Here is a 27,779-nt window from a genome sequence, read left to right as displayed (position 1 = left end):
CCGAATTCCGCGGACTCCGACCGGGGCCGTGTTTTATAATTACGGCACCTGGGCATGTCTGGGCAGTGACTTTCTTCCTGAGAATTCTCACTAAAAATGGCTATTGGTAACCATGGAATTTCTATTTCTATTTCGACCAGAATCTATGTGTTTCCAAGATATCCGAGCACCTTCTCAACCAAGAACTTTCGAGGCTCAGCCTGGTCATCATTGCTCAGGGCATGGGATGCATTGGGTATTATTGCAGAGTGGTCATCATCCCAGACATTAGCATCACTGCTGCTGTTGGTGGCATTCTTCCATCTCTTTAGCAAGTTCTCCTTATCAACCCAGTCCGGCACTGACTGGTCGGCCCCAGAAAACAGAACCATCAATTTGTGCTTCAGCAACCCTTGTTGCTTAACCATGCCAAAAGTCTTTCCCAGTTGCTCGTCGCTGAGATCAGAGCTGAATAGGTCATCCTCCGACGGGGAGTGAGGACTATTCAGACTGATCAGACTTAGGAATCTTCTGCAGCTGATTGCAGTATTCCCAGGATAGATATTGCTGGTCAACGACAGAGGTAGCATGGTGTCAAATGTGTTGTCACTTCGAGCAGCCTCCTTCGCAAAAGCTTCCATCTTATCATACACCACTCGGATCTCACTTGGTGACTTTCCTCCGATTCCGTGTGTAAGGACCCAGAAAATAGCCTCGCGGTCAGAAACTGGTGCCTGCATAATCGCTCCGTCAAGGGGCATGCGCTTGATATGCTGAAGCCCAGAATCGAAGGATGGCGTGCTGGTATGTGGGTTTGGTTGGGAAAGGTAATGCAGTACACATTGACTACCTGTAGAGTGACCCATTAGGACAATCTTTCCGGCGCCATATTTCTCCGATTTGTAGTCCTTGATGTAGTTCAGACACTGAGCGATCTCATTCGTGTCTCGGTCGAGATGCCCCAGACCCCAGGATTGGTATGAGGATGTGAGGTTCAACGAGAAGACAGACCATTCTGTTTTCTGAAGCGCCTGGACCAGGTCGGCCATGTAGGAAGTGGTTGCTAGGCCATCTCCTAGGCCTCCAAGGAAAACAAGACTATGGGGTTGGCGAATGGCATTGGAAGTGTACTCGAAAGTAACCAGGCTCTCTGTCTGAGATCAACGAAAAGACACTGTTAGCAGTGGTCACATTTTGAAAATACCATTAGAGCAGTCACTCACATAATGGTGTAGAAGGCCAGGTAGTCCGCCCTTGGGCCAGAATTGGGAATACATGTCTGTGACGGAAAATTTATCACCTAGCTGAAAAGAGGCGATTTGCAGGAACGAACGAGAGTTCCCAAGTTCAAACTGGCTTATGTATCAGGTGATCCAACTACCGAGGCAGACTCGTTATCAGATCGAATTTCTGCAGTGAACTGTCAGAGTCCTTGCAATTTGTGGGTTCAAACTGTGGCACGTCAAGAGCGAGAGTTCCGATCCGAGATCACCCCACTCCGTTGAGCCCTTACGTACTCCAAAAGCACGCCCTATAAAATACGACCAAGACAATTGAGACACTATTTGACTATCATGGTAACGATCCACAGGGTCCAACCTGCAAAGATATTAAGCGGAGACTTTGTTTGTAATACCACTGTATTACATGTTCAATAATACCACTCACACTAGCGCATGTATTTCCTCTGTAAGCCCCAGTGGAATGACATGTGGTGGATCTCGGGGTTATCAACTATCGCCAATAAATCGTAAACTGTTCCAACGGTACGCCCGAAAGCACTAGGCGGAGGTGAAAACCATGGAAAATTTAATCAGATTTTGTGGCTGACGTTGAGCCGATCTGATAGGAGATTCCGTCGGAGAAGCCCCTCAACTCGGATATTCCAAGAATACTATTCGTAGTTGGGAGAGCGCCACCCTACTATAGTCCTGACTTGCACGACCAGACCTGTGCAAGCCAAGCAAATAAAATTGCCTACGAAGATCTTTCGAGTTTGTTTAGAATAGCATTATCGAGTCACAACCGCGCGCGCCGCGAATTATGTACGACATGGGTGCAATAAGGCCAACTTTCTTAGTAACTCCTGTCGGCAGAGGCCGAATGCAACCCTCGTTCTTTAACATGGACCCTCCACAGAAGGTGCCACTTGAGCCGTGGGGCAAGGATCCAGTTTTCCTGAGGAGTTTGGACCTCGGGCTTTACGCGGCGAGAGGAAGTGCGCCCTACGTAATTTCTAAAACAAGACTAAGGTGGATCTCGTGTCGTAGGGCCCAGGTTAACGAACCCGAGTCGAACGAAGATAGATTTACGGATAGATGATAAAATCTTGATATCCCTGGTACGACTGATTCAATTCCCGAAGGGCAATCCAGATCAGATAACTTCGTCTTGCTCCACCAGCTAGCGTTAGAAGTACGGTTGGACTGGGTCTCTGAATTGGCGCTTCTGCTCCATACACCTCGGTTAGCTCTGCCCTTTGGTCAAATACAGGAGCTTTGATTTTCTCGGCAAAGGTTTCGGTCTAGAAATCTCTTTATTATTGTCTACGAAGCGAGTCATTCCGAATATTGTGGGTGCTTGTTGAATCCGTTGCTTTCCGGAACGGCCGACTTCCCCGACACCGGAAGATTGCATACTTTGCCAGTTAGGTGAGCCTTGGTTACTTTCAACTTGAAGTTTTGAGCAATTGAGTGGAGATATCAGGTCTAATACATCATACACTAGCTCTGCGGTCCTCGATACCCCTTGCCTTTCGACACCCCAAACTTCCGCGATCTATAGCGACCGCTTCATGTCACCAAAATGGCACCTATAGGCATAAACGACATTCTTGAGCGCAATGACAGAGGACATGGGTCTGTTGGACCAACCCAAAGTTTTGAAAGCGGCGATGCCAGAAGCTTTGAGGTAGTTGGTCTTGCATCCGATGAGACAACACCCACTGGCATGAAAGAAGACGTTTTGCTTCTTTCGTGGCTGGCAATGCTTTTAAAAACACGAGAAGGTGCCCAAGTCTCATTTGAATGGGCCTATGGTATTTCGGGGGAAAGCAGTCGGTTATCAATGAACGAAGTTGTGAAGGGGCTGGAAGAAGATATCATGGATGCTTCCGCAGCCATTCGAAAGTATATCACTTCCGCGGTGCCCAACGACAAATCTCCGGTCACATCTCCGGTTCCCCTAATTCTGACTACGAATTCATTCTCAAGCGATTCAGAAGATACCAAAGAAGAAGTAAGCGAGGCCCCAACTTCAGCAAAAATGGACTTGTTTTGACTAAAGTGATAAAGGGCACAATCCATCTTGAACTGCGGTTTAACAACAATCACCTTTATATTCGACCACTTTGGACGACTGAGAACATTCTGCCTTACACATTATCACTATGCATTGAGACACTGGTTGAAACCATCAAGATGTGTCTCTCAAGTCCCTTTTTATCGATTCAAGATTGTCTCCGACCAGGTGCTCGCGACTTGAAAGACATTTGGGGGTGGAATCACATCTTGCCTCCAAGCTATACATTCGGGATGCATGAAGAAATCTCAAGGCGTTCCCAAACGCACCCAAGTAAAGTGGCAATCTCTTCTTGGGACGGTGAGTTGACATATGGTCAAATCGAACATTACTCCGACTTTGTTGCAGACTCTCTGAGTCAATCAGGAGTGCAACTTCAAGACTTTGTCCCAATTTGCTTCGAGAAATCATGCTGGACTATCGTCGCTGTGCTTGCTGTGATGAAGGCCGGTGGAACCATGGTCATGATGGATCCGACTTTGCCTCTTGCGCGTCTGCAAAACATGGCCAGTCAAGTTAGCGCAAAGACAATCTTGTCATCTTCAAAGCAAAAGGAGTTCTCAAGAGAAATTTTGCCAATTGGGGACCTGGTTGTCGTGGAGGGAAAATCTTTCACGGGCATCCCTGGGCCTGAGGAAATCACAAAACTGCCTTCTGTGCCGGGTTCAACTTTGATGTATCTCATTTTCACATCAGGAAGCACGGGAACACCAAAGGGTGTCAAAATCTCCCATGAATCATACACCAGCAGTGCATTCCCTCGCGCGAAAGCAGTGGGTTATGATGAAGACTCAAGAGTTCTTGACTTTGCCTCATACGCCTTCGACGTTAGCATCGATAGTATGCTTTTGACTCTCGGGAACGGCGGCTGTCTTTGCATTCCCTCTGACGAGGACCGACTGAACGATATCAACGGAGCCATCCGGCGAATGCGGGTCAACTATGCTGGTATCACCCCTTCGATGGCTCGTATTTTAGAGCCAGATGTCATTGCTTCTCTCAGTGGCCTAGGTCTTGGCGGAGAAGCTGCTTCCCCTAGCGATGTCAATCTGTGGGGCCAGGATGCCAGAATCATCATTGGCTATGGACCCTGTGAGTGTACCATCGGCTGCACAGTGAATAGCAGCGCTGCTACCGGGCGGGACTACATTTCAATCGGAACGGGAAATGGAGCAGCAATCTGGATTGTCGATCCTAATAACCATGAAATACTCATGCCCGTCGGTGCTGTTGGCGAGCTACTAGTTGAAGGCCCAATTGTTGGGCAAGGATACTTGAATGATCCAGAGAAGACTGCTGCCGCCTTCATCAAAGATCCAAAATGGCTGCTTGAAGGCCATGCTGAATTTACTGGGCGCAGTGGTCGGCTTTATAAGACCGGAGATCTTGGTAAATATGATCCTGATGGTTCAGGTGGTATCGTATTTGCTGGCCGCAAAGATACCCAGGTCAAACTGCGAGGTCAACGTGTCGAACTTGGGGAGATCGAGAGTCAACTCAGATCCAAGCTTTCTTCCGAAATAAGCGTGATCGTTGAAGTTATCAAGCCAGATGGATCTGGCCAGCAGACATTAGTGGCATTTGTCACATCTCAGTCTATTTCAGGCTCAGACAACAGTGATATCAGATCGACTCAGCTCTCTGATGATCAGCGCAAGTCTCTTGCTGATGCGAATACAAAGATCATGGCTGTTCTTCCAAGATACATGGTACCAACCGCATATATACCAGTTAACTGTCTCCCAGTCTTGATCTCAGGAAAGACAGATCGCAGACGTCTTCGTCAGTTTGGCGCAACAGTGGACTTACGACAGCTGGGTCTGGGATCTGAAAACACTGCCATGCGCGAATTGACTGAGGTCGAGGAGCGACTTCGACAGTCATGGGGTCAGGTCTTGAAGCTTGATGCAGAAGGAATCCGACCTGATGATAACTTTGTCACGTTGGGTGGTGACTCTTTGGCCGCCATGAAGCTTGTTTCGGTCTGTCGAGAACAGGGACTTGATGTCACCGTGACTAACATTTTCGGTCACCCAGTCTTGTCTGAAATGGCTGTTGTAGCCCGGGTCTGTGAAGTCGAGACACGACAAGAAGTCCCCACCTTTTCAATGATCTCCCAATCTATTCAAAGCGCCACTTCTGAGGTCTCGGAGGTTTACGGCTTCGATGCCGCAAAAGTCCAAGACATTTATCCGTGCACGCCGACACAAGAGTCACTTTTCACTTTCTCTCTGAAGTCTGATAAGGCTTACGTTGCTCAGAGAGTTGCAACCATTCCAAATCACGTCAGTCTCGGAGCGTGGAAGAATGCCTGGGAAGAAGTTGTCAGACAAAGTCCTATTCTTCGCACTCGGGTGGCACAGTTGCAGGAGCCTGGTCTTCAGCAAGTCATTTTGGACGAAGATATTTCATGGAAACATCCAACTGACTTGGTTGAATATTTGGGAAGAGATAGGGGTGAAAAGATGAATCTTGGCGAAAGCCTCGCTCGATATGCCATTGTGGAAGATGTGACAAACAACAAGCGCTACATGATTTGGACCGTCCATCACGTACTTTATGACGGCTGGTCTGAGCCTCTCATCCTCAAGAAGGTGCTTGATGTCTTGGACAGCAAGCAACTCGGACCTGAGACTCAGATGAGAGACTACATTAAGTATGTGCGTGATACAGACGAGAAGGCCATGGAAGAATTCTGGCGGCGAGAGCTTGACGGTGCAGTTGGCCCTCAATTTCCTCGTTTGCCATCCCGAGACTTTTTACCAACACCTGACGGGTTTATCGAGCATCAGCTTGCTTTTACCATGCCGGAAGGCGCATCTTTCACTATGGCCACTTTGATTCGTGGCGCTTGGGCCCTGGTGGCATCTCAGTACACGCGAAGTGACGATGTTGTATTTGGTGAGACTCTGACCGGTCGCGATATTGCACTGAGGGGAGTTGAAGGAATCATCGGCCCGCTTATTGCAACGCTCCCTGTGCGTGTCAATGTCAACCGACTGGCTACCGTGGAGTCATATCTCCACAATGTGCAGAAGATGATTCTTGCTCGCGTACCATATCAGCATATGGGTATGCAGAATATCAGAAAGGTCAGCCGTGATGCTCAGCACGCTTGCGAGGCTGGTACTGGCTTGGTCATTCAACCTGAGCCTGATAACTCAGCAAGCGAGCTCGGGCTCGAACAGGGAGACGTGGCCCGAGAAGCCCTTCATTTCAATCCTTATCCACTTATGTTGGCATGTGGAATTCGCAAGAATGGCTTCAGAATATGCGCTAGCTTCGACAGCAGCCTAATCTCAGTCGCGCAGATGAAACGTGTATTGATGCAACTCGAAACCGCATGCCAACAGCTGACCAAGAATATGTCAAGAAGCGTTGGAGAATTATCGTGTCTTCCGGAGGTCGAGTTGAGTCAAATTTGGAATTGGAACCAAACAGCGCCGCTGTCCGCAAACGCGGAGCAAAAGAGATTCCAGGCAGATTCCAGCATCAAGCAAGGTGCAGCTTACCCTCAAGCACTTGTTCCTTGGGTTTGTGACCCGCGTAATCCGTTTATTCTTTCGCCCATCGGATGTGCTGGTGAACTTTGGCTTGAAGGATCTCTTTTGTCAGGTGAAACAATTGACAGCCCCGACTGGCTCGTGGCCGGAAGTTCTGAAATTCCTGGCCGAGAAGGACAGCTTCAGGCAACTGGGGATATGGTTCAGCTACTTGAAAATGGTAGCTTGGTGTTTGTTGGGCGCAAGGAGAATGTCGTGCCAGCTCAAGGACACGCCGTTGACATCGCGGAGGTCGAGGTAAACATCGCCCAGCAGCTAGATCCTTCTGTTATCTCTGCTGCAGCTGTGGTCCAGAGCAATCCTTCCCAGACAAGGAAATCGATGGAGCAGCAACTCATTATCTTCATCGAGCAAACACCGATTGACGGGGACATCGTGTCACTACTTTCGGAATCGCGTCAAATCAGTTGCGAAATTCCCGGTCAATATTTACACGCAACCATCAGCTCGACAATTTCCGTTGAACTTGCTCTGGCATTGAAAAAGCTGAACAGATTTGCTCAAGACAACCTGCCGTCCTATCTGGTCCCTACAGCATATATCGTGATCGAGCGGATGCCCACTCATATGGATAATGTTGATCATAATCTGCTCAATAAACTGGCATCAAACATTCCTTCCGACTTGCTTGAGCAAATCAGACAGTCATTTGAGACGGCGTGGGAAAGCAACGCCGTCCGAAGCAGTTTGACACCGTCCGAAAGCATCCTTCGATCGGCATGGTCAAAGATTCTAGCCATTGTGGAAGAAAGGATAGACGTTGACGACAATTTCTTCCGACTAGGTGGTGACTCCGTCTTAGCGATGAAGTTGGTATCATCTCTTCGCTCTCAAGGACACGGTTTGACGGTCGCGAACATTTTCCAAAACATGCGCCTGGGTGATGCTGCGAAGGTACTGAAGGTTGATCAAGCTTCAATAAGCAAGGCCCTAGCTTATCGACCATTCTCTCTTGTGGATCATTCCGACCTAGAAATGTTTTTGTCGACCTTTGTCCGACCGAAGCTTGCCAATCCGAGTTGGAAAATTCGCGATGTGTACCCAGTGACAGATTCACAAGCACTCGATATCAAGGCAACTATTCAGCCACCACGTACTTCAATGCAGTACACTATGCTATATTTTGATGGAAAAATCAGTCGCGATAGGTTGCTCCGGGCTTGTGGTGAACTCATAAAAACACACGACATCTTGAGAACAGTCTTCATTGAGCATGAGTCAACATTCCTCCAGGTCGTTTTGGACGGAATTTACGCGCCCATGGTGACGCAAAGGGCCGAGAAAGAACTGGAGCAAACTGTTGTTGATGTTTGCACCTCTCACGCTGAGGAAGATTTCCAACTGGGATCGCCATTTTTCAAGATTTTCCATGTCCAAGAAACCGATGGCCGCGAATGTCTTATCCTTGGTCTCTCCCATGCGCAGTATGATGGTGTTTCGTTACCTCGCCTTCTGCAGGATTTGGAAGCACTGTATACTGGAAGCGATATTCTGGATTACGTGCCATTTTCTACGTACATGGCTCGTATATCGGATAGCCGCGCAAACAGAAAGGCTATTTCGTACTGGGATAAGCTTCTGGCTGGCTCATCCATGTCAATCCTGGAAGGAAAATCGGGACAGCCTACGGAGAAGGCAGTGTTCCACACAAAGCCCGTCGAGGTTTCCTTTTCTCTCGATGAAATAACCACTGCAAGCCTACTCACGGCTGCATGGGCATTGGTCTTGGCCCGCGACCTTCAGCAACCAGATGTGACTTTCGGAAGTGTTACGTCGGGTCGAATGCTTGACTCCGCGGATGTGGAAAATGTCATGGGACCATGCTATCAGCTGACCCCTGTCAGGGTTCCTTTCGAAGCCAACTGGACTGGCATGGACTTGCTGAAATTCGTTCAGAAGCAAGGTGCTGAGTCTGCAGCCTATGACTTTGTCGGCTTCCAGAAAATTTCACAGCAATGTGCTAAGTGGCCCTCGGATGTGCAGTCGTTCGATTCCCTTGTGCATCATCAAGACTGGGATGACTTTGACACTATGCCATTTGCGGGAGAGTCTCTCAAGGTGGATATACTGAATCCCCACGGAGATTCCCCTAGTCCATTGAAGGTGGTATCTTATCTCCGCGAGGGGCAGATGCACGTTGGACTGGTTGGATGTGAAAGTGAGACGGAATTTGTGGACAAGCTTCTTGATCAACTAGTTTCTACAGTTCAGAAACTTGGGGTTCATCAATCAGAACTTTTGTTCGATGCCAATTTCTTTTGATTTCGGATCGCAAACATGCATCACACTTTTTGTAATTTTTAGCAAATTGATATTGAATTGTTTGTTTTTATTATTATAGTCGCACATTACTACTAGTATTAAATAGTTAGTACTGTTCCATTGAATTATCTTTATTGAAGTTATATTCAAGTTGTTCTCGCTTTACTTGCTTGAAATATCCTACTACTAGCTCTATAATCTCAAAGATACTCGAGTGAAAGCTAACTCAAGAGTTCAAGTTCCTGCTATTCCAAGATTTAGCTGTTTCCCAGGTGTCAACCTTGGAAGTTGCGGCGGCAAGCTTCCGGGCCTGGGAATAATACAATACTGGTACTAGTAGGTACATATGTTATACTAGTAGGTATGATGGAGAAAAAAATGAACGTGAGGGAATATTATTGTCTAGGTAGCAAATTAAAAGTTCAAATCTAATTCTCGAAATACTATAAAACAGATTTTTAATCCGTGGCCACTGTTTGATGCATAACATTAGCCCGATAACTCTCCGATCTCTCGAGTAACTGTTCATGCGATCCCTGATCAATGCATTGACCGGCTTCAATCAGGAAAATAACATCTGCTTTTCTGATCGTACGCAAGCGATGGGCAATTGCAATGACTGTAATGCCTCTCGCGGCCTTCTCAAGACCGTCTTGCAGAAGCTTTTCAGACTCGGCATCTAAAGCACTAGTTGACTCATCGAGAATCAACAGCTTCGGCTTCCGGACAAGAGCACGTGCAATCGACAGCCGTTGCTTCTGACCTCCAGAGAACTGGCTGCCATTAGGTCCACACATAGTCTGATACCCATCTGGTAACCCGATGATAGTCTCGTGTATGTTTGCAAGTTTGCAGGCCTCTTCTATTTCGGCCAGGGTAACATCGCGTCCTGGTGCAGCACCGAGACCGATATTGAACTCGATGGTCCCTTCGAAGAGGACACTCTCTTGAGGCACGAGCGAAATTGTGTCACGGAAAGAGACGCCGTGTCCCTTGGTCACATCAAATCCATCCACAAGAATAGATCCGGCCTCTGGTGTATAGAGACGCTCAACAAGTGAAATGATCGTCGATTTTCCGGCACCACTTGGTCCAACCAGAGCAGCAAATTTGCCTGGTCGAATGTCAATGTTCAAGCCGTTGAGAATCTTCATGTCTGGACGAGCTGGGTACGCAAAGTGAACATCGCGGAATTGAACACCTGAAGCTTGACCATCGGAAATGATAGGCTTCGGCTCTGCCGTTGCTTCAGGGTCGCTGTTCTTCAAGTGATCAGTTTCATCATGGCTTGGCACCTTTCCACTCATTTTTTCAGAGCCAAGTTCGATAAGGCCGAGAATGCGAGCCATCGCATTCCGAGCATTTGTAAGTTCGGGTGCCAGCGCGAACATTTGACTCCAGAGAAGAGCACTAACAAGCAGAGAGAAAACAACGATCAAAAACTGAGTTTGAGTGTAAGTACCCGCAATAATTTGCTTAGCACCCCACCAGTACGCCAAAGCATTAACACAATTTCCAAGGAAATACGTTGTTGCTTGCCAAAGGCTGGCATGAAGGGTGACCTTCAGGGTCTCCTTCCGGGGACCTTTCAAAGACTGTCGGTAGCTTTTGAGGATATCCTTTTCAAGAGAGAGCGAGGCGATTGTTTTGATAGAAGTAACAGCCTCCACGCCAATATCGACTGACTTTGTGTATGCAGTTTCGTGTTTTTCTTCGAATTTGCCCAAAACGTGGAGTTCCATCAGACCTGCTCCTAGGAGAAGAGGTACCAGCGCCAGACAAACTAACGCAATCTTCCATGCAATAATATGCGTCAGAATAATTGCGGCAATCAGATTAACTGTGATCGAGATCAAGGTTCCAATAACCGAGCCACTCAAACCGGCCAAAGCATTTCCGTCTCGGGTGATATAAGATAGAAGTAGTGCTGGAGTTCGGCCCTTGGACTGGTGCCATTGCAGATCTTGCTCGAAGAGTGAGCGGAAGGACAGAACACGGACAGTATAAACCATTTTTTCTGAGACCCAGCCAAATCCTGCCCAGCTGACCAGGTTTGAGAAAAACTCGATAATGGCGAGAACGAAGAACATGAGTCCAAAGAAGTTACCACTTGACCGGATGCTATCCGCGCTCTTGCAGGGATTGAGGCTTCCGACAGTATTGCCGAAAATGACAGCCTCGCCGGAGAACGCTCCACCAACGATGACAGATCCGATCAAAGCCACGAAAACGATCAACAAGTGCGGCTTGATAGCCGGACCATATCCGCGCAGAATAGCCCAAAGTGATTTCTTCGGGGTCTCCGGCTCTTCCTCCTCTTCTGGGGTAGCGGAAACCTGGACTTCAGTTGCAGAGGCTTTGCAGTTTTCGTCAGGTGTGATATCATTAGAGCCGCTCTTCTCAATTTCTGTGTCTGTCAAGGAACTCTGGTCAGATTTGCTGATGCTGTCAACGCTTACACTGGTGTCGGTCTTTCCGGAGCTACCACCAAGTCCTTGCATATAAATGAGATTGGCATAGGTTCCATTCAAAGCCATCAATTCTGAATGACTACCCTGTTCCACAATATGTCCCTTGTGCATGACGATGATGTTGTCCGCGTTGGTGATGGTTGATAGGCGATGGGCAATTGTGATCATAGTTCTGCCGCTAGAGATCCTGTTGATGGCATCTTGAATGCGACGCTCCGTCCGGGAGTCGAGGGAAGCGGTAGCTTCATCGAGGATGAGTACCGTGGGGTCTCTGATCAAAGCCCTTGCGAGAGATACACGTTGCTTTTGACCACCGCTAATCAAACGACCACTGGAGCCCACGCTAGTAGCATAGCCATGGTGGAGAGCGGAAATGAAACCATGTGCGTCTGCGAGAGCGGCGGCTTCTTGGACAAGTTTCACAATTTTGACAACCTCCGCTCCACGACTTTCTGCAGCAGTCATCAAATCCATGCCATCTCTGACTTCACTGGCGAGGCCCTCGAGATCAGATGCTACAAGTGCAGCCTTCAGCTCCTTGTGCTCAGGGTTACTGGAACTCATCAAGCCATGAGCAATGTTTTCTAGAAGCGAGCGATCCAGGAGTGACGGTTCCTGCTGCACTAGGCTGAGGAAACTCCTCAGATCACGCGTATTGATATCCCGCAGATTATGTCCATCGAACAGAATTTCTCCTTGATTAGGATCGTACAGTCGTGTAACAAGACCAGCAATAGTCGACTTGCCACTTCCAGAGAGACCAACAAGGGCGGTGTGTTTGTTTGCTGGGATGCTCAGGCTGATGTTATCGAGAACAGTGATTTCAGGTCGAGATGGGTAAGAGAATGAGACATTGTTGAACTCGAATCCTCCTTGCGCCTCAGTGAGACGAATACCCGAGTCGGTAGTGCCATCAATCTGAGGCTCACGTTCCATATCTCCACGAAGCTTCTCGTATGAGGCAACGGCGGCGGTGAAAAGGTGGAGGAACGGTGCAACTTGACTGAGGAGTAGAGTAGCTAAAGCAGTGTTAGCGCAGTCACACACAATTCGAGGGGGGATAGGAGCTTGCCTTCAACGAGAATGAAGATAACGGTGAAAACAGAGCCGACAGTAGACCCAGCATTGGAACCATCAACTGATTCAGCAACCTTCCTACTTCCCTGCCAGAAAGCTAGGCCGTTTGCTGAATAAGCAATAAAGTAAAGGAATCCGGCTTGGACACCAATAGCGGTAGCCTTCTTCATTCCTTCACGCTCACTCCCCTTGAGAGCCTTAGAAAATTTCTCCTCTAGGCGAGTGTTTGCGCCGAATGCCTGGACGACGGTAAGGTTGGAAAGTGCCTCGGAGGCAATCGAAGCGGCAGATGCAGCATAATCCGATACGCGGGAAGAGTACTTCTCGATGTAGTAACTTCCGATAAATGACATCAAGAAGTAGGCGGGAATCAAGGAGATAAGCATGGCTGCCAGCACAGATTGCTTGATAAAGGCGACGATGTAGGCGGTAAGGAAGAAGGAGAAACTTGAAATACAAATCCCGACCTTTTCAGATGATCCTGAACGAATTGTCTGGATGTCCGTGTTCAATCGTGAGGCGACCTCACCAGGAGGAAGGTTGTCGAAAAATGATGGTTCTTGTCGTAGCAGGTTTTGTAGATATCTCTCGCGAAGTCGCTGCGCTAAGCGTGCACCGTAGGTAGTCCAACAGGAAAGGTGAATGTAGATTGTGACGAATTGTGCAATGGCCAAGTAGAAGATGATCAAGATTTTGGAGTTGATATCGCCTTGTTCCGAGGAACCAGACGCGGCAGTCGCAGTCCCGGCGGATGCGTTACAAGTAGCCTCATTAAAGTCATCGAGCAATTGGCCGAAGAGAATACCGATCAAAGGAAATGGCACACCAGATGCGCAAGCAGCAACAAAGCCGGCAAACAGCATTCCCAGCTCGATCTTTGAAGGACCTCCAGCAAGGATCATGCGGGGATAGCCCGCCATCTTGGAGAGAATTCCCATTTTGGTTCAGATTTTGGCGCGTTGGCCTGCAACACGAATTAAGGAAGCCGCTGATTGATAAGATTATGCTGCTAGAAGGGCAGCAGTCACGTCGTCAGGAACTAGGCTATCCACTCAGCGACGAGGGACGATATATGTGAATGCCACGTTTTAGGAAACACTGGCAACTTCTGAAGATCGATAGAAGCATGTAGGAAGCTCGAAGGAAGCTCGAGCATGTTAAAGGTTAACATCTCTCTTCAAGAAAAATCCCCAGGGGCTTGCCGATAACCCAAATGGGCTTAGGGCTCAGCCGACATCGGTCCACATCAAACCGGCTTGCATTGAGTCTCAGCAGATCAAACCCACAAGAGGAGCACAACGACACGAGCTCAATTAGCGCAACACCGCGCCCTACGGGTGTGAATATGGGACTTCGTGAAGTGGAGTGGGGTGCGGATTTCTCAATACGCGCGATATACGGAATGGTGTACTAGCGGTCATTTTGTCTTGTATTTTGTATTTGTACTTGTAATATTCATATGGATACTATCAATCTCGGATTTCAACTCCATTTTCAGTCCACCCACACGACCTGTCGAAATGAGCAGATTATTAGTCTCCACTCTCCCCAATATAGTCCACGAAAGTGGAATTAATTGGGTCGGTTCCCGGCATATTGACTTATCGTTCTGACACGCGAATCCCGAGGGGGTCTTTCTAGCTCGGCCTAATCGGGCCTTTTCCGGTGGGGATTTGTCTTCGAGCAAACAATATGCTCCAAGGCAACAGTATTTGATTTCAAAAGCAGAGAAAATATTCATTCAACTAAAATAACGTTGCTGTTTATGGCATCGCAATTTTTAATGTACATGCAATCTGCATTCTCGATATCAGATCTAGCAATATAGTATTAAATCTAGGATTACAGCTTAGCATTCCACGCAGCACGATCGGCCGATTCGAGCGGTCGCTCACGGCCGTCCCACCAAAGTGGACACAGCTGGAACCACTTTTCCCTGCTTGCATTAGAATGAACCGATCGTTTATGACCCAAATCAACGTATTTTCCGATTGTTAGACCCTGGGCGTTCTCGTAGGAGAGAATAATCGCCCCCGCGGCTTTAGGTTCTCCCACCACGTTCGCGGTTCGAGGATCGTCCAGAAAACAGTAATGAATGCAACTGGAGTACCACGCATTTACTCGTTTCGCGCCGCGGAATGAGGAGTCTCCCACAAGAGAGTGGCGACCGCGATCGTAGTCACCAGCGTCATAGTGCGCACCATAGTGGTCCTCCTAAACAAGAACATCGGGATTAGCAACTCGATACAATAAACCGTGTTACGGAACGGCAAAAATGGACTAACCTTAGACCAATAAAGCTCATAGTAGGAGAAGCGCGTCTCGTTGAACCGACCGAACAAACAAAGCACATGAGGATCGAAGTGTAACTTGCGAAGATATTCGCGATGTTCATCCAAGGTGCCAGTCTCGTTCCATCCCTGCGCAACACGTGGGTCATTTTGCCATTTATTGAAGATCTCCAAATGTTCGAGGTTCTGCCAATCCACCACCTCAAGAGAAAAGTGTTCATCTATCTCAGGGATATATCGGCTGTAGGCGATGGAACCAGGGTGCGGTTTGGGACGGCGTGTCGGATGCCGGGTATATACGGGCTCGGCAGGGAACTTCGATGTCATTTGGTAGTTCTCTGGCATGATGGGATAGCTTGCCAGCGTCTCTCGTACAGCACCGTCTGTGCCGTCTCCCAGGGCCCATATCGGACGAGGGCCTAAGGGAGAAGCGGCTCCCTGCCAAAAGGAACTGCGGAGCACCAACAACTCATCAAACTCCTCAGAACCTTTGGACCAAGGCTGGAAGGGCTTGGGGTGAACAATCGCTAGTCCAGTGGACAACAGTTCGCTTCGAATGACATCGTTACCCGAACCTTGAAGATGCAGCCGGAAATATTCGTTCGTCGGGTGTGCGAGGTTGATTGCGTGAATCACGTTCCAGATCTGTCCCAGGGAAGGCGCATTATCTCCAGACCATTCAAATGTAGTCTCGGGGCTTCGGCGTGCCCGGCCCCAAGCAGTATTATCGTTGATAGGTGGTCGTTGGGCTGATGGAATGAGGGAAAGCTCGCGCCAAGTCAAAGAATCGAGGTGCAGAGGCTTAGGCAAAGGACGTCCATTCGCAGGTTGGCTGTCAAATGCCAAATTGAGCTTGACTATATTTGTATCTGAGACAGCATTGATTCGATATGCGGTTAAAAAAGGATGTGGTAGCTTCACCAGTGGATAGTATTGGTGTGAAGAAGCTGACGCCATTGTGGTATAAATGAAAGTATAAGCTTGAACAAGAGCAAGAAATTCTGCAGGATATAGTGGCTTTTGAATGCCATTTATGTCCGAGGGTTACTAGTATTCCGTAATCTGACGTAGTAATAAATATTAGTAGACAAACTTAGTCCCTTCCCCAAAATTACCAAACGGGGCAACGATGCCGAGACGATCCAATTAGGTCGAAAGTCAGCATTGGCAAGGGCTTCCAAGGGTTCTGGTACTTTTGGTTTCGGATTTCAAGCAAATTTCCATTTCCGAATCCGAGTCATACGGAGTAAAATAGATAAATATAATTTCTAATTCTTGGAGCCTCGGCAGGAACGAAACTACCGGATGGCGTTACTTCCTTCCGGAGTTGTCGAATCTTGGATGATTTTCCTAAGATGACTTTTATTAGTATTATTGAAGTTGCCTTTTACTCGGAGTACCTGGGTATAATACTACACTTCCCATTCACCTCACCTCACCTCACACGCAACAGCCATCATGTCTCTACGAAACAAGTCCCTCGGCTATCAAAACTTCTCTCTCTCATTTCCTAGCGAGCGCATCCTCCAAGTCACCCTCAACAGACCGCAAAAGCTCAACTCAATCGACAAAGCTACGAGTCGCGAGATTCAGCGGGTTTGGGAGTTATTTGACCAAGACGAAACTCTATGGGTCGGAATAATCACAGGCAAGGGTAGGGCCTTCTGCACTGGGGCTGATCTACAAGGTAATAATGGCTTCTCGTCTCCCGTGAAGATAAAAATGTCTTGGACCTAAGCTGATTGGGATCCACACACGCAGAATGGAATCGAATGAACCAAACCGGAGAAATCAACAGCATGGATGCACCTGGACTTGCCGGATTGCCTAGACGAAGCGGAAAGAAACCGATTATCGCCGCCGTCAACGGAATTTGCATGGGGGGGGGGTTTGAGATGATTGCCAATTGTGACATTGTGGTCGCGTCCTCATCCGCCACATTTGCCTTGCCAGAAGTGAAGCGAGGTATTGTTCCGGTGGCTGGATGTCTTCCACGACTGACGCGTACGATTGGACTCCAGCGTACCATGGATCTCGTGTTGACTGGCAGGACAGTGGATGCGAAAACTCTCGAGAACTGGGGCCTCATTAGTCAAGTGGTGGATGCTTCAACAGATGTTGCCGACGCCGCGGTGAAGATTGCCTTGGAAATGTGCAAAAACAGTCCCGACGCGCTAATTGTCGGCCGTGAAGGAGTTCGGATGAGCTGGGAATATGGCAGTGCGGAGGAGGCCGTCTCCACCCTGGCGGATCAATGGTACCCTCAGCTTATGCGTGGAGAAAACTTCTCCGAAGGCATTCAGGCGTTTGTGGAGAAACGACCTGTGAGGTGGGTCAATTCCAAGCTTTGAGGCGATAATGGTGTCGCCTGGACAGAAGGAAATGAAAAATTCAACTCAATCTAATCAGATTGTCTCAGCTTGTGATAATTTACTGGTGGCGTTCGTGACCCATAGATTTAAATCTTCAAATTTCGTATTCAGTTTCAGCTTCCAAGATGTCAATTCGCCAAGTAGTCTAAGCAGCCAAGGTGGCTACAGTCCAGGGTTGCATTTGATCCTATAGGGTGTCAGCCAATAACTTGGCCCCATTATTCGTCCTCCAGAGCTACCTAGCTACAATTCTGGTAAAAAGGACTGAAGATCTTGGAGGAAGATTACTGATATTCCGAGCCGTGGAGCTCTATTTTTCTCTCTCGATACCAGGGTACCTAAGTGTACTCCATGCTGTACTAGTGATATCTTCACCCGAAAAGGTACTAAACTCCGCAGGCCAAGCCCCCCTTCTGCTCCATCGTACTATGTATAAGTATTGTAAGTAATTTACGTAATATGAGTATTGTCACTTTTACGTATTTTTGTCATTTACTACTAGCTGTATGTAATTAATGCCCCATAGTCGGGTGATTCCGAATCAACTCCACTTGAACTTGTCTCGCTAGACCATCGCACGGACCGGAGAAAAAGAATCTGATAACTTTTCTGCTAACCCTTTTTTGGAACGAAGCACCGAGCTCATCTTTCTCAGGCGTTTATCTTCAGGCATTCAATCCGCCAAGATCTTGGCTGTACGTGGCTTATGTGCGGCCTCCACCATCTCGGGACATTTCCACGACGCCACCCTTCGCTTCGGTTGTTTCTACTCCATTGCAGCAAAGGTGGAACTTGAGTTTCAAAAACTTGGAACTGAAGCGCCGGTTCCGCCCGCGCCGCGTCCGCTCCTTCGCTCGATCATCTGATTAGATGGAGCCCGTATGTCCAATCGCCTTTGTCACTTGCTTCCTTTCCAATTATAAGGGTTCAATTCTTCCGCTCGCGCGCCCGCGCACCCTCGTATTCTGATATTCCCCCTCTCTCCTCTCCTCCATGCCACAAGCTCCTACCCGTATGTGACTGTGACTGCTGATTTGCTTGCATTGGGAGGTCAATGCAGAGAGTGAGTGTACCGCTGCTTAAATTAGTGCCAATTATTGATACCCGCGAATGGCATCTGGCCACCAGCGAATTGATGTCGGTGGACGTTCCAGGTTCAGGCGATGCCAAGGACAGCCAAGGACAGCCAAGGGCTCTGAGGCCCTTGGCAAGTATATATCGAGTTAGTGTACCACAAATTTAACACGCGAGGAAAAGATATCAATCAGTGAGCTCTAGCCGACAAAATTAGTGATGGCCATAAAAGTAAAATCTCCCCCGCGGGATTTCGTACTCGTTTGACTTCCATTACTCCTTTTGCGTCTGTCTAGGGCTGTTCAAGTTCCATAAGCAATGGCGATCATTAACAGATTCCGCGCTTTCCGGCGCCAATCAGTTGAGGAGTCTGTTCCCGCTATAACAACTGCGACAGAGGATACGAAGACTGACTCTGTCGTTGCTGGTGCCGTTCCCGTCAACGATATCTCTCATGAAAAGGGCTCGGAACACAACCCTGAGCGCCCGAGTGAAGATGTGCAACGCGGTGTCAAGAACATCGAGGCCACAACGTTGACCTGGACCAAGCGCACGCTAATTGCCGTGTTCATCAAGTTCGTTTTGACCCTATTCTGCCGATCGCCAGCCCTATCTTGAGACCTTAAACTAACTTAATCTTCTCTCGCAGTATTTGGTTCCTATACTTCGTCAATGCCTTCCAATCGTCGGTCTTTTGGACTGTGGTCCCCTATGTGACCAGCGACTTCTCCTCCCATTCCTTGCTGAACACCATTTATGTCGTCGGTGACTGTATGGCGGCTGCAACCTTCATTCCCGTGGCCCGGGCCATGGATACATTTGGTCGTGCTGAGGGCTTCTTGGCCATGGTCATTTTCGGAACGCTGGGACTGATCATGATGGCTGCTTGCCATAACCTCCCGACTTTCTGTGCAGCCTATGTAAGCAGCTCGATCTGAACACAATGTTCTCTGTGACTAATATAATTATGCTTTTTAGTGTTTCTACAATATCGGTTTCAGTGGTATGACTTATACGATCGACGTCGTAACCGCAGATGCATCCAAGTTGAAGAATCGAGCATTGGCCTTCGCCTTCACTTCTTCTCCATACATTATCACTGCCTTCGCTGGCCCAAAGGTTGCCGAGGAATATCTCGAGCTGATTAACTGGCGCTGGGCCTTTGGAACCTTCGCCATCATATTTCCCATTGTCGCATTCCCCCTCTTCGTCATGCTGAAGTTGAATCTTCACAAGGCCAAGAAGTCTGGCTTGCTTGTGAAGGAGCCAAGCAACCGAACACTTCTACAGAGTGTCTGGTACTATTCCAATGAGCTCGATATCATTGGTGTTTTCCTCTTTTCAGGTGGCCTCGTTGTGTTCCTTCTCCCATTCTCAATTGCACCCACAGCTCCCAATAGCTGGGGAACTGATTACATTATTGCCATGATTGTCGTTGGATTTGTCATGCTCTTTGTTTTCGTTCTTTACGAGAGCTACCTCGCACCTCGCCCAATGCTTAGCTGGAAGCTGGTTTCGGACCGTACCGTCCTTGGCGCTTGTTTGCTTGATGCAACCTATCAGCTGTGCTACTACTGCTGGAATGGATATTTCACATCCTTCCTTCAGGTGGTCAATGATCTTACTATCGCGCAGTCGGGTTATGTCGCGAACACCTTCGATGTCGTCTCAGGAGTCTTACTTCTTGGAGTTGGTTTTGTGATTCGCAAGACTGGTCGCTTCAAGTGGCTGCTTTACATTGCTGTGCCCCTCTATATCTTCGCCCAGGGGTTGATGATCTACTTCCGTCGTCCCAACCAGTCTGTTGGATATCTTGTCATGTGTCAGGTCTTTATCTCGATTGGTGGAGCCGTGTTCATTATCGTCGAGCAGCTCGCTATCCTCGCAGCTGTTGAGCATGAGAATATTGCTACTGTCCTTGCTCTGTTGAACGTTGTCGGAACTGTTGGAAATGCTGCCGGCTCCACCATCTGTGGTGTTATCTGGCAGGCCACTTTTAAGAAGGCTCTCAGACAGAACCTCCCGGCGAATGTCATGGACAACTTCGATGCTATTTATGAGGATATCGAGACCCAGATGTCCTACGCACCTGGATCGCTCGCCAGGACCGCTATCCAGAAATCCTATGGCTATGCGCAGACTCGAATGCTTGCTGCTGGTACTGCCATCATGGTCCTTGCTGTCCCTTGGACTATTATGATCCGTGACATTGACCTTAAGGCAGTCCAACAGGTCAAGGGTATGGTATTCTAAGAAATTATCTTAGCTTTCTCGTATACTATATAGAACTTTTGTTCCCAGGGTCGCCGGAGGCTCCTATCCACCCCCCAATTCCCCAAAGAAACCTTGGAAATATTTGATATCTTTCAAGGGCGACCAAAAGTGAGCCTCGGGGCATGCATGTTAATTAATAGTGACAGTTTTCTTCCTCTAATTATTCACGAATATATATATATTTTCCCAGCTGGTTTTTTGTTGCAGTTCGATCTCTCCGGGCTCCCGCCTTTGGATGTGGAGAGAAAATAGGTTGCAGGCCTGGATTATGTTTAGCTTTGGTAATTCTTATCCCGACCTAACAGGTCTCAAGCCAGTAATTTTACAGCCAACCTTGGAACCTTGGAAGTCATTGGCGTACCCTTCACGGAGCCCTATCTGCAAAGCCGGAACGAGTTCAATTGACGAGCATGGCAATTTGTGAATAACGTAAAGAATGAGCTTGACTATTTATCGAATTTTGATAATAGATACAAATTCTCAGGTTACATCTCTAGAGTGCACTCAGATTACGCAATGGGCGATAGCGGAGATGTCCTTGTCAGTTGGTTCTAGCAGCCCAGTATAAGCCATGTCTTGCAGCCCGCTTGTCAGTGCTAAAGACAAAATTTGCTGGAATTGAGCTGAATCTTGCTTCATGGAGCCATAGTTTTCTCGCTCCTTCAACAGCCCTGCCGGGCTAGCTCAATCGGTAGAGCGTGAGACTCTTAATCTCAAGGTTGGGGGTTCGACCCCCCCCGTTCGGCTATTCCTACAAACATCACCTGAGATATCTTTTTTTTCTTCATGAAGAAATTTTGCATTTGCCGCTTATGAAAGATTTCACGTCATTTTAGTGGCTGAGTATTGTTCCCATAGCTAAGACATGCGCTAGTGTAACTAGCGTGTTTCTTTTCGTGTCGAGGATCGCGGTGCCATCTTCTATTGCCTACAGAATCACCATGGCGAGTATCGCTCAAAAAACCAAGCAGGATCGCAAAGAGGGGGCAGAGCTATCACCTGAAGCTCGCTTGGTTCTTATAGATGCTTTTGAATCAGGGCAATCTCGCTCCAGAATTGCTTCCGATTTTGGCGTGAGTCGAGCTCCAGTTTATAGAACCTTAGAACGCTTCAAGCAACATCAAACCACCAAGCCTCTGCACCGAGTTGGCACCCCCATCAAGTTTACCCGATCTACTGCCCGGTATATTTCTCTTTGGTCCGTCAGAAGCCCTGGCTTAGTTATTTTGAGCTCCGTGTCCAGATTCCCGACCATCCATCTCGCTCTACAATTCGCCGAGTTCTACGTCGGTTCAACATCAAACGCCCCCAGAGGAGAGTATCTACAGAAGGCAACAGCTCGGAAAAGACTCATATACAAGGATGCAATGAAGTTCATCAACTCCAAAAAGGTGGTCAAGTCAACGAGGGTGTCTGTTTATCCTCGGAGGTCAATAAGGAGAGCTTAGCTATTATTTCGCATCCGAATAGAATCTCCAGCTCGGCCTATAATTCGGATATAACTTCTTGCCCAGCATCAATGCCCGCATGATCTCATTTGGCATCCGATTTTCTTTCAAGAATGTGTCGTGGAATATCTTTTCACTCATTATGCCCTGGCCCACGACCTCTTTTCGCATGGCATGAATCTGTATTGCGCCCACCATGTAGCCGATCTGATAGAGTGGTGAATATTCACCACTCAGAGATCGCCTAACCTCTCCTTCCGCTGTTGCGTATTCATGTCCAACCGCATTCACAAGCAAATCGATGCATTCTTGAGGCGCCATTTGACCAAGGTGAAATTTTATCGAGAATATAATACGGGCACACCGATGAAGCCGCCAAAAAAGCATTCCAATCCGATTTTCGGGTGTTTTCACGAATCTTTCGTCGTCCCAGAGCAAAAATTCCCAGTAGAGGGCCCATCCTTCCACTGAGAATGGACTGTCAAAAATGCGTCGATAAGGTTTAGATCTGGCATTGACGTGCATTTGCAAGTGATGTCCTGGGATCATTTCATGGAATACTGTTGCACGCGCGAAGTGAACATTGTTACCTCGCATGCTCATCAGCTTCGCCTCATGATCCATCGTATCAGTCGGATATGATACAATGATTGAATCCCCGCCGAGAAAAAATGGGTTGACCCTCTGTCTTTCTGGCGACATCATAAACATCTGCCACGCATTTTTTGCCACAGATGGAACTGTGACGAGATCATGCTTTTCAACAAATTCCACAGCTTCGTTGAAAAGTTTTTTGACTAATTGTGTTTGCTTCCCAGCCTCCACGTACTCATTCTTGACTTTTTCAAGAGCTTGTTTCCAGTCGCTCTTCAGGCCCATACAGCTCGAGGCTTTCTTCAGTTCCCCGATACACCAATCGAATTCTTTCTCTCCAATAGAGATGAGTTCCTCGGGGCTGTAAGGGATCATTTCCGCTCGAAGATCGGCAAGAAGTCCTTCGCGTCCAATGGGCTGCCCAACAATCGCGCCGTCATCCCCTGCCTTGATTCCAACAAGGCGATCTCGAACAATTGCGGAAATATTTTGCAGACCTTTTTCCACGATACCGTATGGGCTCGACACCCACCAATCGAAAGATGGATCGTATCCTTTGTAGAATAGATACCACTCGTTGAGATGGTCACGCAGGGCATCAATTGTGCGAGCCGCGCGGAATGCCACGGGTTTTTCAATCGACTGCGCAGTGCTTTCATTTTCGACCTTTTCAATGACTTCAGCAATTCCAACCTGTACCTCAAACAACTTCTGGGCAGCTTCCTGGGAATTAATTGGCAGAACGAAGGCCCTCGCCTCACAAAGATCAACCAATATAGTCGCAAATGGAATCAGCGCAGATGCCTTCTCATCTTGTTTGCAATCGAGGTCCAACTGTCGGAGTTCACGCTCCATGTAATTCTTAATGAGCAGGTAGTCCACTTGGCTCTCCTGGTTCAAGCGCTGAAAATCCCGTTCATATTGCTTCAATGAGTTTAGCTCCGCCGTAAGGAACTCGCGTATTCTTTCCCTTCTTCTAGTCGATATTTTGATGGGAAGAAATGCTTCAATATCTCTCAGATCTTCCGTTATTCGCTCAATCAGACCACGCAAAGTCGATTCTGATAGCTCGGGCTGGGGACGCCCATTGTGAAAAGTAATCAATGTCATCCTCACTTGAATATTCTGCGAACTCGTGAGGGGTCGCGTAAATGAGCGGGAAAGGGATGAAGGAATCATTCAATGCGTGGAGCGGTAAATAATTACAATTAACTGCAGGTGGAATGTCTGCGGGCCAATAGTTTGAGTCCGAACAGCCATACGTAATCGGGATTGATCCTACTGTAGCAGGTGGATGCTGTCCTGCCTCTTGTGTTCATCCGACTGGCTATCTGACTGGTCACAACAAAGTCAGCAGACCATCGCAAGCAGTTGTAGTGGTGCTAGTGCTATCTTACTCCGCGTTTTTGCCTAAATAGGTCATTTTCGTTATCGGGCCTGCGCGCCCTGCCGTTAGGATGCGGGGAAACCATGTTGCATCCCGTACGCCGCAGTGCTTGGACAAGCTTATCTTAGGTGGGGGTGGAACCTTAGGCCGCCCTTATGATAAGCTCCTATTATATAGACCTCGGCATCGTCATACTGCTATTTTTTGTCTGTCTAACAAAATCTCCCCAGTTTCGTCGTGATGCCTCCACTGGCATCTGTCCCCGAGATCGACGGCATCTCGCCCTCGCAGTCGGAGGAACTCGCACAGGAAAAAATAGCGACAGATACCAATATAAAGGAGCTACAGAAATTTGAATTGTCTCATCAATGGGATCCAAATTTACCCCAGGAGAAACTTGACGCGATCAAAGAAGCCGTTGATAATGGTGATCACGAGAAAGCAGTCGAATTGGACAAGTCACTTGCGCAGGATTCGCAGTATGATTCCGTCCGCGCGGCTGTGCGCAACGTCGACAATGGGGAAGTTGCGAACACAGTGCGTGCATGGATCCTTGGGCTACTTTTCACGACTGTTGGTAGCGGGCTGAACATGTTTCTGAGCATGAGGTCCGTAATCAATGTCTATTGGCTTTTGTCTTTTTTTTTTTTGAAAAAAGGAAACCGCCTAAACAATTTTATAGAAGCCCTGCTATCTCTTTTCCAGCCATTGTTGTACAATTGCTTGTCTATCCAATTGGATGTTTCTGGGCTAAAGTTATGCCAACTAAGGTGTTCAATACATTTGGGTTACGATGGACATTGAACACAGGACCCTTCACTATCAAGGAACATACGGTTGTTACGGTAAAAAAGCATGCCCAGGTGGTCCTCATTAAATTTTGACATACTAACAATCATTAGATTATGGCCAAGTAAGAGTGCCCAAATATCACGAGGTCACTTCTAACACCTTTATAGCGTGTCGATAGGGTATGCCTATTGCACCGATGCTCTCCTAGCCTTGAAAGCGAAACGTAAGATTGAACCCTCTTCATAATCACCTGGTACTGACTTCAGAAGCTTTCTATGATATGGAAATTGGTTGGGGCTTTCAGTTGCTATTTGCGCTGAGTAGTCAGGTGGTTGGGATTGCTTTGGCTGGAATCTTTCGCAGATTCTTGATCTGGTGAGTCAAATTGTGCTCTGAATGTACCATGCTAATGAGGATTAGGCCTGCTGCTATGATATGGCCTGGCCAATTTGCCAACACTGCTCTGTTCCACGCTCTCCATGATAAGCGGCCGTCTGATCCATCCGAGACAGATGGTTGGAGAGTCTCCAGGTATCGATACTTCATGTACGTTATGGCTGGTGCATTTTTCTGGTATTGGTAAGTCGCAAATTGTAAAGAGCTAGATGAATTATTACTCAATCTTTAAAAGGGTCCCAGGTGTGATCTGGCAAGGTCTTTCGGTCTTCGCATTTGTTACCTGTAAGTGTCCTTTTGTGGAATTCTTTTTCTGAGAGCTAAAATAAGATGTACAGGGATACGCCCAAACAATGTGGTATTGAACCAGCTATTCGGCGGGTTTTCAGGGCTATCATTGATCCCGATTACCTTTGACTGGACGTTGGTTTATCCCTATCCCAGCCCTATAGATCTCCGATACTTACTGACGGAAACTAGCTATGTCTCGGCTTATCTCCTTGATCCGCTTTTGGCTCCAGCACACGCCATAGTCAATACGTTGATTGGACTGACGGTATTCATTGTACTTGCTACGATTGGAATCTCTTACACTGGGGCCTTGTGAGTAATTTTGAAATGGATAGCTTTAATACAAATTAACCATAACTTCAGTTATTCTGCCTATGTTCCTATCAACACCTCGTCGACTTTTGACAACACTCAGCAGTCCTACAATGTTACCAAAATTCTAGGGGAAAACTTCTCTTTTGATGAGCAAAAATACAAAGCATACTCGCCGATGTTTCTTGCTCCAACATTTGCCTTAAATTACGGTCTTTCTTTTGCTGCTTTGACCGCGGCCGTTGTGCATATCATCTTATTCCATCGCAAAGAAATCTGGCACCGATTTACGACAGCCCGTGAGCAGGAGCCTGATATCCATTTGGTTCTGATGAAGAAATACCGCGAAGTACCTGAATGGTGGTATGCGGCATTAGGTGTTGCTTCTATTGCATTAGGCTTGGCAGGTATTCTGGCATACGACTCACAACTCCCTTGTAAGAAGCTCAAATATTCCCGTGTTGATTAAAACTGACAATAATATAGGGTGGGGTCTTTTTGTATCAATTATCATTGCAGCGGTATTTATCGTACGTATGGACTTCATATCAGCAAAACATGATCTAACAGCTAGCAGGTCCCGACGTGTATGATCCTCGCAATCACAAACATTCAACTATGTACGCATCGAAAATCGAACCTGTCAGATCAAGCTAACAGTTCTAGCCCTCAATGTTATATCACCATTCCTAGCCGGCTTTATGATCCCTGGAAAGCCAATCGGGGTGATGGTTTTCAAAGTTTTCAGTACTATCACGTTGGGACAAGCGTATGCTCTCACATAGTCCGCACAAGAAAGCTTTTCCAGAAATATTGCTAATACTCTCCAGGCAATCCTTCTGCCAAGATCTCAAGATTGCGCACTATATGAAGGTTCCACCTCGTGTTACTTTCACGTGCCAAGTTGTCGCAACACTCTGGGCTTGTTTTGTTCAGATTGCGGTTATGAACTGGACTTTGGGTAATATTGAGAACGTTTGCGCCTCGTGAGTTATATGACCCCACTAAATTTATTTTCAATCTCTAACAAATAATGATATGCAGCGACCAAAAGGCACACTTCACATGCCCCAATGGCAGAGCATTCTTCTCGAACAGCATTACATGGGGTAGATACTCCGAGTCCTTTCACCTGAATTCAATATAGCTACGTGACTGATCAGAGTCCTATAGGAGTTATTGGTCCTCAACGGATGTTCGGGCCAGGTAAAATCTACAACAGCATATTATGGTTTTGGCTATTAGGTGCACTACTTCCAGTCGCCTTCTATATCCTGATGCGGGTGTTTCCTCGATCAAAGGCCAGGCTCTTGAATGCACCTGTGTAAGTATCTTCAAGTTGTAGTCAACTCAGCGTGTCAAGTGCCGGTGCTAACGTGGTTCATAGAATGCTTGGGGCCATGTCCTGGATTCCACCGTAGGTAAGCTGCCCCGACAGCAATAGATTATTTCTGACATTTGGGATTACGCAGGGCTACCCCACTAAGTTATTTCTCTTGGGTTATGTTTGGGCTCATTTTTAATTACTGGATTCACCGCCGATGGCGGGGTTGGTGGCACACTTACAATTATATCACTGCTGCGGGACTTGATACTGGACTCATTCTTTCCACAATTGTGATTTTCTTCGCCATTACATTCCCCGGAGCCACTTTGCCCAATTGGTGGGGTAATACTGCGCCATTTGAAACAATGGTGAGTTTTCAAACAATTGGATTGAAGATTTTGAAGCTAAACTCTCACGTCAGGACTCCCTTTCTACCGCAGTGAGGAAGACGGTTGCTGATGGTGAGATTTTTGGGCCGGTGAAATGGTGATATTCAGGCTTATCGCACATCCGCGGTTTTGAGGCCCAGAGAAAGAAATCCGTGTGAGCAGTGAATATTTTCAAATCTT

At 47.6% G+C, this 27,779-nt stretch overlaps 8 protein-coding genes across 8 annotated transcripts; 4 read left to right on the top strand and 4 right to left on the bottom strand.

Moving 5' to 3' along the window:
* Positions 1 to 143: 143 nt before the first annotated feature.
* On the bottom strand, positions 144 to 1,256 carry sidJ (putative siderophore biosynthesis lipase/esterase; the record flags this gene model as incomplete). The annotated part of the gene is made up of 2 exons (XM_057097843.1): positions 144 to 1,133; positions 1,203 to 1,256. The coding sequence occupies 2 exons, from the start codon at positions 1,254 to 1,256 to the stop codon at positions 144 to 146; spliced, it is 1,044 nt and encodes a 347-aa protein (XP_056966336.1).
* Positions 1,257 to 2,784: 1,528 nt separating this feature from the next.
* On the top strand, positions 2,785 to 9,104 carry sidD (nonribosomal peptide synthase SidD; the record flags this gene model as incomplete). Its single annotated transcript, XM_057097842.1, has 2 exons — positions 2,785 to 3,216; positions 3,273 to 9,104. The coding sequence occupies 2 exons, from the start codon at positions 2,785 to 2,787 to the stop codon at positions 9,102 to 9,104; spliced, it is 6,264 nt and encodes a 2,087-aa protein (XP_056966335.1).
* A 458-nt stretch (positions 9,105 to 9,562) lies between these two features.
* Positions 9,563 to 13,590, bottom strand: N7533_001191 (ABC transporter ATP-binding protein; the record flags this gene model as incomplete). Its single annotated transcript, XM_057097841.1, has 2 exons — positions 9,563 to 12,578; positions 12,623 to 13,590. 2 exons carry the CDS (start codon positions 13,588 to 13,590, stop codon positions 9,563 to 9,565), a joined length of 3,984 nt encoding a protein of 1,327 aa, XP_056966334.1.
* A 904-nt stretch (positions 13,591 to 14,494) lies between these two features.
* N7533_001190 (GNAT family N-acetyltransferase) lies at positions 14,495 to 15,900 on the bottom strand (the record flags this gene model as incomplete). Its single annotated transcript, XM_057097840.1, has 2 exons — positions 14,495 to 14,866; positions 14,938 to 15,900. The coding sequence occupies 2 exons, from the start codon at positions 15,898 to 15,900 to the stop codon at positions 14,495 to 14,497; spliced, it is 1,335 nt and encodes a 444-aa protein (XP_056966333.1).
* Positions 15,901 to 16,401: 501 nt separating this feature from the next.
* Positions 16,402 to 17,294, top strand: sidH (enoyl-CoA hydratase/isomerase family protein; the record flags this gene model as incomplete). The annotated part of the gene is made up of 2 exons (XM_057097839.1): positions 16,402 to 16,630; positions 16,705 to 17,294. The coding sequence occupies 2 exons, from the start codon at positions 16,402 to 16,404 to the stop codon at positions 17,292 to 17,294; spliced, it is 819 nt and encodes a 272-aa protein (XP_056966332.1).
* Positions 17,295 to 18,707: 1,413 nt separating this feature from the next.
* On the top strand, positions 18,708 to 20,642 carry N7533_001188 (uncharacterized protein; the record flags this gene model as incomplete). Its single annotated transcript, XM_057097838.1, has 3 exons — positions 18,708 to 18,964; positions 19,039 to 19,309; positions 19,368 to 20,642. The coding sequence occupies 3 exons, from the start codon at positions 18,708 to 18,710 to the stop codon at positions 20,640 to 20,642; spliced, it is 1,803 nt and encodes a 600-aa protein (XP_056966331.1).
* A 1,472-nt stretch (positions 20,643 to 22,114) lies between these two features.
* Positions 22,115 to 23,815, bottom strand: N7533_001187 (uncharacterized protein; the record flags this gene model as incomplete). Its single annotated transcript, XM_057097837.1, has 1 exon — positions 22,115 to 23,815. The coding sequence occupies one exon, from the start codon at positions 23,813 to 23,815 to the stop codon at positions 22,115 to 22,117; it is 1,701 nt and encodes a 566-aa protein (XP_056966330.1).
* Positions 23,816 to 24,332: 517 nt separating this feature from the next.
* Positions 24,333 to 27,700, top strand: N7533_001186 (uncharacterized protein; the record flags this gene model as incomplete). The annotated part of the gene is made up of 19 exons (XM_057097836.1): positions 24,333 to 24,700; positions 24,775 to 24,937; positions 24,995 to 25,005; positions 25,052 to 25,107; positions 25,154 to 25,259; positions 25,305 to 25,463; positions 25,516 to 25,565; positions 25,619 to 25,703; positions 25,761 to 25,883; positions 25,935 to 26,320; positions 26,370 to 26,413; positions 26,461 to 26,503; positions 26,550 to 26,652; positions 26,714 to 26,869; positions 26,928 to 26,992; positions 27,057 to 27,207; positions 27,271 to 27,300; positions 27,356 to 27,578; positions 27,632 to 27,700. The coding sequence occupies 19 exons, from the start codon at positions 24,333 to 24,335 to the stop codon at positions 27,698 to 27,700; spliced, it is 2,391 nt and encodes a 796-aa protein (XP_056966329.1).
* Positions 27,701 to 27,779: the final 79 nt, after the last annotated feature.

The sequence above is a fragment of the Penicillium manginii genome (assembly GCF_028828005.1).
Source record: "Penicillium manginii strain IBT 31320 chromosome Unknown utg000001l:1.0-3466041.0:1.0-3467806.0, whole genome shotgun sequence".
In the NCBI taxonomy this organism is placed as follows: domain Eukaryota; kingdom Fungi; phylum Ascomycota; class Eurotiomycetes; order Eurotiales; family Aspergillaceae; genus Penicillium; species Penicillium manginii.
The sequence above is the reverse complement of the archived record's forward strand: the minus strand, read 5'-3'. Positions and strand labels throughout refer to the sequence as shown.